Source organism: Lipomyces arxii, assembly GCF_038497795.1.
Source record: "Lipomyces arxii strain Phaff 12-163 unplaced genomic scaffold V1512scaffold_4, whole genome shotgun sequence".
Taxonomy (NCBI): domain Eukaryota; kingdom Fungi; phylum Ascomycota; class Lipomycetes; order Lipomycetales; family Lipomycetaceae; genus Lipomyces; species Lipomyces arxii.
This window is the reverse complement of record NW_027117703.1, coordinates 816,608-831,125: the sequence shown is the minus strand read 5'-3', so window position 1 is coordinate 831,125 and position 14,518 is coordinate 816,608. Positions and strand designations below refer to the sequence as shown.

Here is a 14,518-nt window from a genome sequence, read left to right as displayed (position 1 = left end):
TCCTCTTGAGGATTTATATCCAAACTTTCAGACTAAAAAACACACTAAGAAACTAATTATGTGACTTCAAGCAACTAACGACATCTTGAGAAAAAAAATTAAGTGATAAAATTAGGGTTAAAATTGTCTTTGCGGTTGAGCGTTGCACAAAACGAACTTTTTGCATTAAGCTTAGCGCGTCGATAGCGTCGATCATTGGCGCGTGAGTCGCACGTGTCGCGCGTGTCGATGTCCGTTCACAACGAGAGGCGCAATCGACTTTGCTTTAGATTTTCTCATTTAACACTCCCGCTTCGTCCGCGCAAAGAAGGTCAGTTACATTCAGTACACACAGTAAACAACATGCACTTGTCAAGTTCTACTGTGCTTGTTGAAGCCGCGCAGGCAAGACTGGGTTCTGTCTTGGATTCGCGGTATGAACTAGTCGGCGTCTTAGGAGTCGGAGCGTACGGGGTTGTCTATTCAGCAGTGGACGTGCTGACGTCGGTCCCATACGCTGTGAAGGCTCTATTGAGAGATATTAGGACAGGAGAACCACTGGCAGGGACTCAAAATGATATTCTTATTAGAGAAACAGCTTTGTTAGCTAGAGCACAGTTACATCCTAACGTTATACCTCTTCAAGATGTAATCGATCGGCCAGATGGGCTTTATGTCGTCATGAAGTTCTGTCCTGAAGGAGATTTGTTTCTTAATATTACTGAGCGCAAGAAGTACGTTTCTAATGACGCTCTTGTTCGCTACGTTTTTCTGCAGTTGGTAGACGCTGTTCACACCTGTCATGCGCTTGGAATATATCATCGTGATCTGAAGCCTGAAAATGTTCTGGTTGATGATGACGCACAGAGGCTGTATCTTTCAGATTTTGGTCTTGCTACTACAGATAGGCTGTCGTTTGAGCATGGGTGTGGTTCTAGTTTTTATATGTCGCCTGAATGTCACTCTACTACCTCAAATATGGGATACGACACTTCTGCAAATGACGTTTGGTCGTTGGGAGTGATCTTAATTAACTTGACATGTGGACGCAACCCATGGAATACGGCGGCAATGACAGACGAAAGCTTTAAAGCATATTTGCGATCCCCGGAATACTTGCAGAGAATATTACCAATTTCAGCTGAGTTGAACGTCATTCTTAACAGCGTGTTTGATTTGGATCCTGCTACTCGGATTTCAATTCCTGATCTTTACAGAGCCGTTGCACGGTGTCAGAAGCTGACTGTCAGCCCTGAAGAGCAGCAGTTGCGTAATAGGCGACCTCATTCGCTCAAACAGCCGACCACCCCGCCACGTACATATATTGACAATGTCAATGGTATTCTCACACCAATTTCTCCTACAAAAACTAGTACCGAGATATCGCCTCCGAGTACTCCACACAGCAGCAACAACCCGTTTCGGAATCGTGCTCAAAATTTCGAAATCAGTGGTGGAAGTCCAAAGCGCAGCAGATTGCCAGGTCTAGGGATTTCAGTTCCTGTGTTTTCAGCTACAGAGCGATTGCACCAGGCATTGTGGTGCTCGAGCCCGTCAAGAAAGTCGCGGCCGTCGTCGTACTTAACTTCGTCCGGGCATCCTTCACCACCATCGTCGGCTCCGTCTTCGCCAAGCTCGGTAAAGTCTACAGATAATTATGAAGTCAGTTCGCTGGCACCTGCAGCTGAGATTGGGGAGCTAGATTACAATTTTGATCAGAAGCCGCCTGCTTCTGATTCAATCTTTGAATCTGCATTCGCAGACACGCTATCAATCACGCCGCCTATCACCCATAACCGGACGCGGCGATCGTCTTTTGTGTCTGGTATAGGGTCGAGGCGGTCAGTGCTCGCAAAGGTTTTCCCCAGAACACCAAGACGGAAACGATCGGTGGCCAATTCGACTATGGACTACGATTTTGAGTGACATGTACATATACGTTTTTGACATATACTAAATATTTTGGAAAGGAAATAGTACGGTGTTTTCGGTTTTTGGGTTTATTTAGGCGACCGGTTTGGGATGGGTTGTGTTTTTAGCAAGATTTTTTTGCTTTATTTAATTTGGTTTACATTCTATCAATCGTTATATATACATATACATATACGTATATTATGTAAAGTAAAGCAAGTAAGCCATTATTTTATGGTAGAATGATTTTTCTCGCAATTTGTGTCACAATTCGTAAGTGAAGTCACGATGAGGTGAAAGGTTGTGATTGGGAGAAATCAATTAACAAAATTAGCGTGAGTTCGTCGTGTATTATGGTGCCGACAAGTCGAGCGGCTACTGTCTTTATGGCGCGCTTTGCCTTGTGCGTAACACGTTACACCCGGATCAGGCCTAGTCACTTGCTGGCTTCTAATTAAACGAGCCTCGTCTTCCTTTTCAGGCTTCTTTTACGTATCTTGCTTGAGTCGTCTTACGTAACGGACGCAGGATGTGTGACAAAGTATACATATTGTAGCTAAAATGGCGGTGAATACAGCAGTGACTGTGCCGGACATATAGTGTGCTTAAGAAGAGCGATATTACGTGTGTTGGCAAACTGTATGGAAATGACGATTAGGGGGGGGCACGCGGCGACAGGCCTTTGGTCTGCATTCTGCGCCGCCATCTGCGATTGCCGTGGCGACAATCAAGACGACGATGAAGATGAAGCACGAGTCGAAGCTATGTCAGTTTGGTTCTCACTATTGGCTCACTATCGGGAGGCTTCAAAAATAAGCAATAAGCAAGAATCATAAGTCTCCTACAAAAAATTAAGATAAACGTGTTAACGGATATTTCCGTCTAAATTTATTACTGACTCATTTAAGAAGTGTAATTGATTAAATTCGATGATTGTCGCAAAAACGGACATGAGGGTCTCGTGCTTAATGACGACTGACAATTAACAAAGGGATTCGTACTGTAGTTGACGCTTTCAAGGGTTTAGTATAAGCTGACATTTAGCAAAGGGTCTCGTAGCAGCTAACATCTGGCAAAGGGTCTAGTACGACATTTTGCTTCGGTATTGTACCAGAAAGATTTGAAAATTTTTCATGGGTCTTGTTCCTAAATATTGGCATTTAAAGGGTCTTGTACTAAGCATTAGAGGGCCTTGTACTGAAGTGAACATCCTCTGTCATGCATCGCAGATCCTGTGAATTACTTGTACAGCGTAGATCTCTTGTCTCGGCATAAGTTATTCTTTCAGTCAGATCTAATTATTCTTTTTTTTTATCTTGTTTTTAAGTAATTTTTTTCCCGTTTTATGCCGGACAATACCAGACCAATGGCAATGTGTCAGATCCAACGAGGTAGTGTGAACAGTTGCTTCATGGGGATTCAACATTTATGCTTAGTAATGTGATAACTTTATATGGAATCCAATGTCAACGGAAATAATAATCCGCTTCATGTTATCAATTTGTTTAATTTAATTAGCTCATTCCAACGGCACATCTGATTAGATCATAGCTTGTGTTGTGCAGGGCCCAATGTCTTGAACTCAGTTTAAAGTACTGTTTCAAGGCAATAGAGGACCAGCTAAAATGAAATGTCTTGACAGCTCAGTCTAAAACACAATTCATTCTGTCGCTCATCGTACGATATAGGTAGCATAGATTCCGTACAAGCAGCTGTAGCAAGCGGTCTGGACTAGCCGAGACTGTGCCACATTGAATTATTTATACGCGCGAGAGAGTGCCAGTCTGTTGCTGACTCCGAGGACCCGCAGACTTCGAGAACCTGCACTCGGGAAATCAACAAGCTTTTCCGAATCTACATTCCTTACTGATTCGCATGTCCAAATATTTTGGGCATGCAATGCTTGAATCACCCGTACACAACACTCTACTGCACTCACTCGATGATTTCTCTAAAGAACTTTTTGCGAGAAATGAATTGTCCTCTTCTGTGGGATGCAGTGATGATACACGTAATGCCGCAGCACAGCGCATACTATTTTCTATATTTATTGTACAGTCCTTCGTTCTCGCAATGATAATTTTAAAAGAAGTGTAACTTACTTGTCGTTTTCAAAAGCGATACATTTTAGGCAACCCAACGATTGCAAAGTGTAACTACTGGTTTCGCTAAATTCTAGACTTTACGTGGACTAGGTCCAGACAGCGACCGAAGATTTATTTTGCAGGACCAAAGCCCATATTTATATCCCTTACTATTATTCCTTACATACTACAACTAGCAACAAATGATCTCATAACCATTTGCTCGCTTAATACGCTAGTATTTTAATTATATACAGCCAAGAAAAATAGTCTTAATTTTTAATTTACTATTAAAAAAGTAAGCATCAGACACGGCTGAAAATTTTCTAGATCACAGCAGGATAGATAAATTCTGGAGCGTTCTAGCCTTTAACATCAGTGCAGCTTGTGCATGATTATTGTGTGAAGTCTAATCAGATGCAAAATCTAGTAAGCATCACCGCCCGCTAAATCGTGTCCAGACGCAATTTATTCGGCCATTGCGGCTTCTGTATCCCTTTGTCAGTTCGTTCCCCCCAACTTTGATGTATTTTTTTTGCCAGTCCTTAGCACATTTGTTTCTGGATATCTGGGTAATGTGCAAAGTAAAGACCAATAAGCAAAACGCTATTAATACTTATATTTATTTATACATATGCCAAGACATGCTTCCAAGTACGGCATATGGCTGCGCATCTTCTCGTACATGCCAAGCAAGGCCCGAATAGTACTAGCCGCATTGCTGATCTGTGCGTGTGAATCGGGAAAATGTAAATTATGCCGTTGGTTACGCAAACAGCTATTTGGTTGTACAAGTTCGCAAATTTGCTGATTATCTATCTGATCAATAACAACAGATCAAAGAAATCTGATTCGAGCTAAAACTCATATAGGTGAAGAGATAACTCAATCTGGGTCTAGATTCTTTCCCAACCTCCATCTGCATACTTATACGAAGCATACTGCAGCCTTGAACTAAAATTTTTTGCTCCTACTACCAATTGAAAGTAAAATACGTAATATGAAGTCTTGTAGTGAGACGAGCTGCCAAAAGAGGGTGTGGTGGACTCGGCGATTATCATAATCTTATCAATCTCGATCGGTAAAACTGATCCACATAAAGTTTAGCTACTTAAACTATAAACTTGTTAAGCTCGTACCCAAATGGCAAATTCAAAACCTTCTATATACAAGAACTTGCCCAGACTTCATTCATGTGAGTCTTGCCTTTTGGCTTCGGCCATGCTTTTCGGAAATGTTTTTTAGCCTCCACTGGCAATACCACATCCAAACTACTGAAACTTTAATTTTCAATATAGCACAGGGTACCGCGACCGGTTTGAACTGTAATTTCAACAGAGCGGTCGAGCTCGTTTACAGGGCCATCACCTGTAAAATTTTGGTCGGTCCAGAATAACACAGCGATGTTTATATTGTCCGACGTCCGCCTGACATGTCAAGCTGGTTTTTTGAACTTACCTAGAATCTAGCGCACTCTTAATTCAATACACCAATATGAAGTTGTTGGTGACTTTTATGCTGTTAGCGCTTGTAGCGTTCACCTCAGTTGAAGCACGTGCTAGAAAGAATGCTTGTGCAACTGTGTGTGGACAGTTTATTACTTCATTTACAACTCCCTCGAACTGTACCGATGTCGAAGACTACGCGTGTATTTGTCCAGATGAAGTCATTGTTGACTCCTATGCCATGTGCGTCGACATCTGCCAAGCGCGTGAACAAACAAATACATGGACCGCACTTGCGAAACACTGCAAGAAAGTCGGTGCACCAATTAATGGCACCTGGAATGATCATCTTGAAGAGGGCTTGGCACATTACATCCCAGCTGCCAATGTTACGAAGAAGGAAATTGTTACAATTCCAGTTTATCCTGGCGTCCACACAGTAGCCAACATGGCTACACGTTTTGAAAAGAATCACAACCTGTGGTGGTCTGAAGTTTATGGGTATGCTTTACTTTGTTGAGAATGTATTTGTCTTCTAACTAATATGCAATCTAGTAACTTAATTAACGTTTACTTCCTAATCTTGTTTTTGATCTCGTTCGGTCGACTGTTGACTCTGCGAATGTATCCAAATAAGTCTAGCCCGCCTAGCAAGTTTGTCAGTTGGTTCAGAAAGCGCTTTACTCTTCCCGCTGCATTCGGTGGTAAGCATATCGAGGCCTACAAAATTGGCAGGTTTGGTATTGCCAGTGCTTTACTCAGATGGCAGTTCGTTGCCTTATTTTTCTTGTTTGCTTTGAACATGATTTTACTCTTCGTTGACATGAGAACCACACCTGGTCCTGAGACTATGTATTATACCAAAAAGAATCAGGCCGCTCGTAACGTCGGTGACCGTGCTTCTGTTTTCACTATGTGCTTGCTTCCGATACTCTTCATTATGGGTGGACGTAACAACGTTCTTATGTTTTACACTGGCTGGTCCTTTGATACTTTTACCATTTTCCATAAGTGGTTGGGAAGAATTGTTCTTATGAACTGTTGTATTCACGGTTGGACATACACATACGTCGACAGTCGTGTTGGTCTCTATAACGGTAAAGGACAGGCTGCGTATTTGCACTCTCAGATTTTCGACGACTTTGAGGACTACGCCGGTATCATTGCTGTGACCATGCTCGGTTTAATATTTATTGGATCTGTTTATGTCATCCGACACAGATTCTACGAAGCTTTCTTGGCTTTCCATGTCTCTCTTTCTGCTGTATTTGTCGGTGTTGCATATCACCATGTCCTTAGCCATGGCTGGATGGAGTACTGGTACACTGTCATTGCTATTTGGGGATTTGATATCTTCGTTCGTCTGTGCAGAATCATTTCTGCCAACCCCTTTAACAAGGCTGAAATCACTGTTCACGGTGAAGCTGTCTACCTTACAGTCAAACCAGCACACGGCTGGAAGGCCAAGCCGGGTCAGTACGCGTTCATTTACGTCTTTAGACACAACTTCTGGGAATCGCATCCCTTCTCCATTGTTGAGACACGTGATGGCCACTACGTTTTTGTTGCCAAGTCACATACTGGCATGACCAAGAAGATCCATAAGTCAGTCACTAAGGCTGACGGCACTGATACGGTTCGTGTGATGATTGAGGGTCCTTATGGGGATTCGTTCCCCGTTACTCGCTACGAGACCGTTTTACTTATTGCCGGTGGTATTGGTATCACTGCCATTATGTCTTATGCTTTGGAAATGAAGCGTAAGGGTACAGACCAGCACGTGATTCTTTACTGGATGGTTCGCAATCAAATCTCTCTCAGATGGGTCAAAGAACAGCTTGCGGAAATCACCGAGTCTGGATTGATTGAAGTTCACATCTTTATTACTGGTGAAGACAGTGCTGTTGAAGAGAAGGGGGTCAACGACGATTCTCCAGGCGGCTCCAGCACTGACTTGTCTGAGAAGACTCCAATTGAGTCTGGCAAGTACGAAATTCTTTACAATCAGCGACCGTCCATGTCTACGGTAATTGTGCAGACCATTAAAGCTGCAAGTGGAAGCGTTGCCGTTGTTTCATGCGGACCCGCCTCGCTTGCCGATGCTTGCCGAATCGCAGTCACAGATAATGTTGACCAGGGCAAGGGTCGTGTTGACTATTTTGAAGATGCTTTTTCATGGGCTTAGAGAGTTTGTGTCTCGCCCTGTTGCTTTTTAGTTTTAGATTTTAAGAAGGTTAATAATTAATTTACATTTGGCGAAGTCGCCCTTAAGCTAGTGTGCCTGATGCTAGTTGTAGTCTCATTTACTGTACCTTTTCCTCGTGTCCAGATACCTCAGGTGGTTTGTTTTTGAAATAAGCTTTATTAATTGGGCAACGCCGCCGACTATTTCGCAAACAAGCGGTTGGTGGCGTCAAGCCACCTGGCTCATTTAATGCTTTGCCTCTAGACCAGTTTATTCGTTGAGTTTGTGAGATAAAAAAATGTAGCTAAAATAACAAATTTGAGGTCAATTTGATTGCTTCTATATATATATGAGACAATGTATAGCCAGGTTTCAGAATCAGCCCTTGGCAGGGGTGGATCTAGCTTTTGAGCAAGCGGCGGCGTCTCTTGGCTTTGACGCACGCGGCAAAGCCTGACTGTTAAGTTGTGGTCTGTGCATGTTTGTGCTGTCGGGTTTGGCCGGTCACAGTAGCATATTGTGGTGTAGCTCCTTTGCTATACCACAATATGTAGACACATGCCTAAGGTAAGTTTGCTGCTATCTGTTGCTGATCATTCGTCAACTGTGCGGCATTTTGACTCTCCTATCGCGCTGGTCCCCGCTATCTCTGCTAAATAAACTGATATTTGCTGACAGCAATTATCATATAAAGATGCCTTCTGCTTGTACTGTGTTCGATTCTGTTTGTTAATATCATTTCGCTGTCATGTCTGATTTAGAAAAATCCCTTGACCAATCCCAGTCTGGGTCTTACTCTCAAGATAAGGAAGTTGGCATTGTAGACTCTTATCACTACGACAATGGTCTCATTGGCAAATTACGAAGATGGGGTGACAAACTCCATGTTGAGGCTAAAGGAATTGAACGTATCACTGAAGAAGATAAAACAAATGAGTCTGTTTGGAACGCTGGTACTATGTGGTATGTTCATTCTCGTGCCTTTCTAACTTCGATATTTACGTGTGTAGGTTTGCAGCCAACATGGTTGTCTCAACGTTCTCCCTGGGTGCTCTAGGGATTGGTATTTTTGGTATGCAATTCTGGGACTCGACTTTGACCATTATTTTCTTCAACATTCTCGGTATGATCCCAGTAGCTTTCTATTCAACATTTGGACCTCAATTCGGTCTCCGGCAAATGATTCTGTCTCGATTTTGGTTTGGTTTTCATGGTGTCAAGGTTTTTGCGTTTTTGAATTGCATTGCTTGTATTGGATGGGCGGCAGTCAACACCGTCGTTGCCGCTGAACTGCTGCATAGTGTTAACAATGGCAGACTCCCCCCATGGGGTGGAGTCATTATCATTGCGTTCTTGACTCTATTTGTTACTTTTTTTGGATACAAGGTTGTGCACACTTATGAGAAATACTCATGGATCCCAACTTTTATTATCTTTCTCATTATTATTGCTCGAATGAGCAAGTCACATAGCTTTACGTTCGGTACCATGGAGACTGGCAGAATTGAAGCTGGAAATGTTCTATCATTTGGTACAGCAATTTATGGATTTTCTACAGGTTGGGCTTCTTTTGCGTCAGACTATGTCGTCTACCAACCAAAAAGCACACCAAAAACCAAACTCTTTTTTGTTGTTTTCGTTGGGCTCGGATTCCCTCTTATTTTTTGCCAGATTCTAGGCGCTGCTTGCATGACTGGTACTCTCACAAACCAAATGTATGCGGATGGCTACAACACCAACGGATTTGGTGGTCTGATCTACGCTGTTTTGGTTGAAGACTCGCTTCATGGATTTGGTCAATTCTGCCTGGTTATTCTTGCTCTTTCTACCGTTGCAAACAACTGTCCTAACTTTTATTCTGTTTCGCTTTCAATTCAAACCGTTTCGACATACTTTGCCATGCTTCCTCGATTCATCTGGACGCTTCTGGCTACATTGGTCACGATCGGCATTGGTATTCCAGCGTACTACTCTTTCCAGTCCTTCATGGATAACTTTATGAATATTATTGGTTACTGGCTGGCCATTTATGAGGGTATTACGCTTCCCGAGCATTTCATTTTCCGAGGCGGTTTCAGTGGCTACGTAATTGAAGACTACAATACCCCGTCTAAGCTGCCCGTCGGTATGTCAGCGCTCTTTGCGTTTGCATGTGGTGTTGCTGGAGCAACTGTTGGCATGTACCAGCCTTGGTGGACTGGTCCACTAGCAGCTCTCGTCCCAGGCGACATCGGTATCGAGCTCTCGTTTGGATTTGCTGCTATTGCTTACATTGCGGCTAGACCTCTTGAACTCAAGATTTTTGGTCGATAAACTTATTGCGTCTGCAAAAAGTTATGTTTATATAATGTTTATGCTCTGTAATCTTAGGTGGCATATTTGGTAATTGATCTATGATTTTGTTTAAAGTTTCAATGGAGTTGCAACATTAAGTGGTAGAGTATCGACTGAACCCCCTGACGCCATTGTCGGATTCAAACCTATTGAAATCTAATTGCAATCTTATGTCACTTGTTGATATCATTTCGCTTCTCTAATTCATGACGAAAGAGTCAAAATTTATAAATTTACATGATTGTGATGATAGACGATATCAATATACATTACTGTTGATACAGTTAACTCTACAACGAGTGACCTGAAATCAGCAAACAATAGAAACTAGCAAACTAAAGCAACACTTCCAGCAGTGGCACTCCTACAACACAGCAGACCTTGAACGCAACAGACAATCTGGTTTATAATTTTCCCATTTCTTGACGTTTCTTGATCATGAACTCAAAAAACGCAAACTGCCCCGGGTTAGAGCCTTTCTCGTAAACAAACCGGCCGGCAAGATACGACCCGAAAATGGCTTTCAAGTAAGCTTGCGGCACGCGACTGCAAATAGTCTCCAATCCAATTGCGCTTAACAGCGAATCAGGAAGCGCCTCTTTCAAGATACCGTCTTTGAACGCAACATCGTCCCACAAATTAGACGTTTGTAATTGCTCAGTTAAATCGGTGATTGCATTTGACAGTTCGTCCGAAAGCACCGACCTCGGCTTCCCTGTACGCTGGTTCTCATTCCAAATAGCCTCAAACTCTAAGTAGGCATTTTTCTTAATGATCTCTTGAACTTCCTTCACGTATTCCCGATAGAATTCTGGAAGCTCGCCATCACGGACACACATATTCTTATAAAAGCCTTCATCGTCAAATGCAAGAGATGCAAGTACTTCCAGAGATGATGAGGTTACACCACCCTTGTTAGCACTTGCGTCTTTGAACACAATTGCTCCGGCAGATTCAAGCTTCAGCTTGGCTTCTTGTGTGATAAATAGGTTTGCGCCTTCGACAATCCAAGGATAGATCGACTTGCCATTCACAATTAAGTTGGACACGTTGCTGGCGTTGATTGCTTCAGGACGACCACCACATGGCACAAACATGCTGATACCCTCGGCGTCAGGACGAAGGTGAAACAAGTTGCGAAACGTCGTACCGTTCTCCACAATCTCCCCGGAAGGTAAACGGACTTCTTTGTCGTCAATCAAAACTTTGTAACCGTACTCGCTCAACTTGGAAGCATCAAAATCACAAATCATTTTGCGTAATTTTGCTAATCTCCGCAGTTCACACTGATCAATTCCCTTGGGATCAGTCAAAACTCCTGAACCGTCTACAACAGAAATATAAATTTCATTCGAAAGCAAAATCTCATTTGATCCCAAGTCTCCATCCGGACCTCCAGTCTGCAATTTCCGAACTGCAGTTCCATCAATTCCAAGCTTGCGATAGATGCCAGTCACAAACTCTCGTACAGACAAACTAGTCATTCCATACTCATCGTGGGGAATTCCGCCAAGCTCAGGGCTTTTTCCAGTAAAAAACGATTTCCACCACGGCGCACCACGGCTTCGTGCATGGACTGTGGCCCAGTTTACCAAGTTTGCAGTGTTCTCATCGGGTCCCATAAAGATAATTTCTTCCTTATCGTACAAATCAACAATAGGAACTTTGACTCCCGGAATGGTACCAGGCAAAAGCAAGTCAAGCATTGCATCAATATACTTTTGGAAAGCAACTGTGGACTTGTCTTGGTGCTCATAATTCAGCAAGATAACTCCTTTAGCGCCACCTTCAGGAATATCTTTATTCTTGCGCTGCTGAGTGCTTGCTAGATTATAGTTCTCATCAAACAAGCTTCGCGCATTGAGACTGAACACCTCTGCGCTGCGACTCTTAACAATGCGAATACCACCACGAGCCACGTCTCTAAATCTTAAATGGAATCCACGAAACTCTTGACCAACACAAAAAAACATGCCAAACAGTGGTTGAGGATATTCGGTCTCAGGTAAAAACGATGGATCCAGACGAAACGATAGTGCTACTTTGGTAGGAGTGTAAAAATTAGTTTTCAGTACTGCCTTGTTAAACGTATGGAACGCGTCCATAACTAAAACATGGTGATCATTTGCAGCATTTCGTCGAACGAGCTTGGTCAATTCGGTATCATCCAAAACGTTACTAGCCTGGATGCGTTGAAAAGACAACGTCGGATGCAACTTTGCGCCTTCGCTACTGGATTGAACATAGTGAGTACTTGCGAAAGCAGTATAAAATGCATGCACTAGTTCCAACTGTGCGGAAATAATGCTATAAATGTACTCTTGAGTGAACGTTTCTTGGCGAAGTCTGCGCTTTATTTTGCTGAGCACTTCTTGATGAGTTGGATCATCAACGTTGACTATCGATAGTAGAGAACTATAGTCGGGACCCAAGCGGTTGAGAAAGTGAGTGACGAAAATAGTAACGCAATGTGCATATATAGCTTCCTGAAGACTTAGCTTGGCTTTCGCAAAAATTGAATGATAAGTGTTTTTCGGTAGACAAAATAGCAACGAAGCTTCCTTAATGATCTGCTGAACTGAATGATCAATTGGAGGATATTGAAAAGAATTTACCGACGGGGAGAGATAAATACACATCACAGTGACTCCATTAGAGAACTGTTCCACATACTTTCTGGTGGACATCAAACCGTAATAATGATAAAGATGTGAGAGTGCCGAAAAGTAATTGCTAGCTGAGCCTTGGCGATAAGCAATAATTAAACGGCGTTCTCTTGTGCCTTCAACTTCAAATGAATCAATGACAGGTCCGGATGCTTCATTAACAGCCAGCTCGATTACAGACTTGTACAATGCCTTAGTATTGTCTGACGCCTTTTCAAAGAACAGTCTATCTGATATCTTTTCCATATCTACCTCGTTGGGCAGCAATTCAACAGTAGGAAATTGACATTTATAAACGAAATAGCAACGGAAATGCTGAGGTTCATCGTCGCCCGACAGATCATCAACAGATGCAGCAATGGATCTAAAGGTTTCAACTCTGTACGCTCGAGACTTGTTTGAACCATTCAGATATTTGTCGTCGATTCGCTCTTCATAATGAGGACCTTTCAAAGAAGTAACTCCTGGTAAGCTCGTATCAATATAAACAGCACGATCGCCGTCTTCACGGTCGAGTCTAAGAACGAGCTTGTGATCTTTCCGCGAAAAGGCAGCGACTTTTGCTCCATAAATAGACAAAATATGATTAGCAATAGTATTCACTGATTCTGCTGCAAAGTACTGATCTAAAATTGGAACATGTCAGAAACCATAACTATAAAATATGTAATAAGAATAGAAACAAAAGCAGATGTAAACAACTGAACGTGGCGTTAAGGGAGAAAAGTATGGTGTTGGCACGTGCATGGCGCTAATGCATTCATTCATACATAAAACGTCACCAACTTCACCATGAACAGCTCGATAAACTCAGTTGACAGCGGGCGTTTTGATTTTCCACACCAAAAGCAAAATATTTGAGCAGTTCACGTCGCATATACAATATACAACTGAAGTAATGAAAAAAAAAATGCACACGTACCATCAATACCAAGTTTGTTATAAAACCACTCCACAGTTCAATTAGATCAGATCAAGTACAAAGCAAAAAGTAAACCATACTGTAGTTTCGTCCTCAATCAGTTCGTTAGGAATAAATCCGCGTTCATCAAGCTCCTCCATAACTATTGATAATGTCAGATCAAATTAAGAACCAGACTGTACTGATCCAATACCTTGAATCATTTGTTCATCTTTGCCGAGAAATGGCTTTGCTTTGTAGAATGGAACTGATCCGATAACATGTTGCTGAGATTCTATGGCTCCAGGGACCGAGAGATGAAAAGGCTGTGGAGACGGCGTACCGCGGTAAGACGGTGTGCCAATAGGGTGCATCAACATTGCTACCATGTGTGTATATACAGCGTTGTCTGGAGTAGTAGATCTGTCTGGACAAGAAAACTACTACAGACAAGAAGTTCAGGATATAAATAATGAATTGGCCTGAAAGAGATCGCACTATATATAGCTAGAATAGCTAAAAAGGGTCACACGCACACACTTTTGTAAACATTGGGCTGTGTCTAACCGTTCCAGGACGTGTGAGTGTGGGTTTTTTGTGGGTAGTCCATTTCAGAATGAGGATAGTACGATGCAGTACTTATAACGCGCGTCTACGGCACCACAACAATCCAATGTTTGCGTGCATGTGTACAGTTCACTTTTACATACAAAAGGTTTAGTGAGGCTGAAGAATGTACGTCTCTTGTTTTGCTCTGGTCGATGCTAACTGATTTATGCTCCTTCATCTAAAAATGGGCGGTGCGTACTTCCACTCAATCAATATACGCAGCAATTGTTCCAAACTAAAATAGAACTCTTTCCTGCATGACCCGCTGCTCCATAAAGCACACGTTGTTTTTTCAAGAATGATCGCATAATTTACAGTAATTCCACAATTAGAAAATATCACCAATAATGACGATATCTGTGATTCAAAACACAGCAGAGCATTCAGTACTACACGCGTTTGAA

General features: G+C 42.5%; 4 protein-coding genes across 4 annotated transcripts; 3 read left to right on the top strand and 1 right to left on the bottom strand.

Moving 5' to 3' along the window:
• Nucleotides 1-277: 277 nt before the first annotated feature.
• On the top strand, nucleotides 278-2,086 carry V1512DRAFT_260703 (kinase-like domain-containing protein; the record flags this gene model as incomplete). Its single annotated transcript, XM_066915921.1, has 1 exon — nucleotides 278-2,086. A coding segment is annotated over exon 1 (1,559 nt), but the record flags the coding sequence as incomplete, so codon positions are not given.
• Nucleotides 2,087-5,159: 3,073 nt separating this feature from the next.
• On the top strand, nucleotides 5,160-7,690 carry V1512DRAFT_290399 (ferric reductase NAD binding domain-containing protein). The gene is made up of 2 exons (XM_066918212.1): nucleotides 5,160-5,920; nucleotides 5,975-7,690. Exons 1-2 carry the CDS (start codon nucleotides 5,469-5,471, stop codon nucleotides 7,602-7,604), a joined length of 2,082 nt encoding a protein of 693 aa, XP_066772790.1. The 5' UTR covers nucleotides 5,160-5,468; the 3' UTR covers nucleotides 7,605-7,690.
• A 623-nt stretch (nucleotides 7,691-8,313) lies between these two features.
• V1512DRAFT_290398 (permease for cytosine/purines, uracil, thiamine, allantoin-domain-containing protein) lies at nucleotides 8,314-10,269 on the top strand. The gene is made up of 2 exons (XM_066918211.1): nucleotides 8,314-8,567; nucleotides 8,615-10,269. Exons 1-2 carry the CDS (start codon nucleotides 8,353-8,355, stop codon nucleotides 9,915-9,917), a joined length of 1,518 nt encoding a protein of 505 aa, XP_066772789.1. The 5' UTR covers nucleotides 8,314-8,352; the 3' UTR covers nucleotides 9,918-10,269.
• On the bottom strand, nucleotides 10,183-14,275 carry V1512DRAFT_260689 (Glutamate/Leucine/Phenylalanine/Valine dehydrogenase-domain-containing protein). The gene is made up of 4 exons (XM_066915920.1): nucleotides 13,720-14,275; nucleotides 13,607-13,668; nucleotides 13,527-13,554; nucleotides 10,183-13,230 (listed from the first exon to the last, which is right to left on the bottom strand). The coding sequence occupies exons 1-4, from the start codon at nucleotides 13,892-13,894 to the stop codon at nucleotides 10,343-10,345; spliced, it is 3,153 nt and encodes a 1,050-aa protein (XP_066772788.1). The 5' UTR covers nucleotides 13,895-14,275; the 3' UTR covers nucleotides 10,183-10,342.
• Between the last annotated feature and the right edge of the window lie 243 nt (nucleotides 14,276-14,518).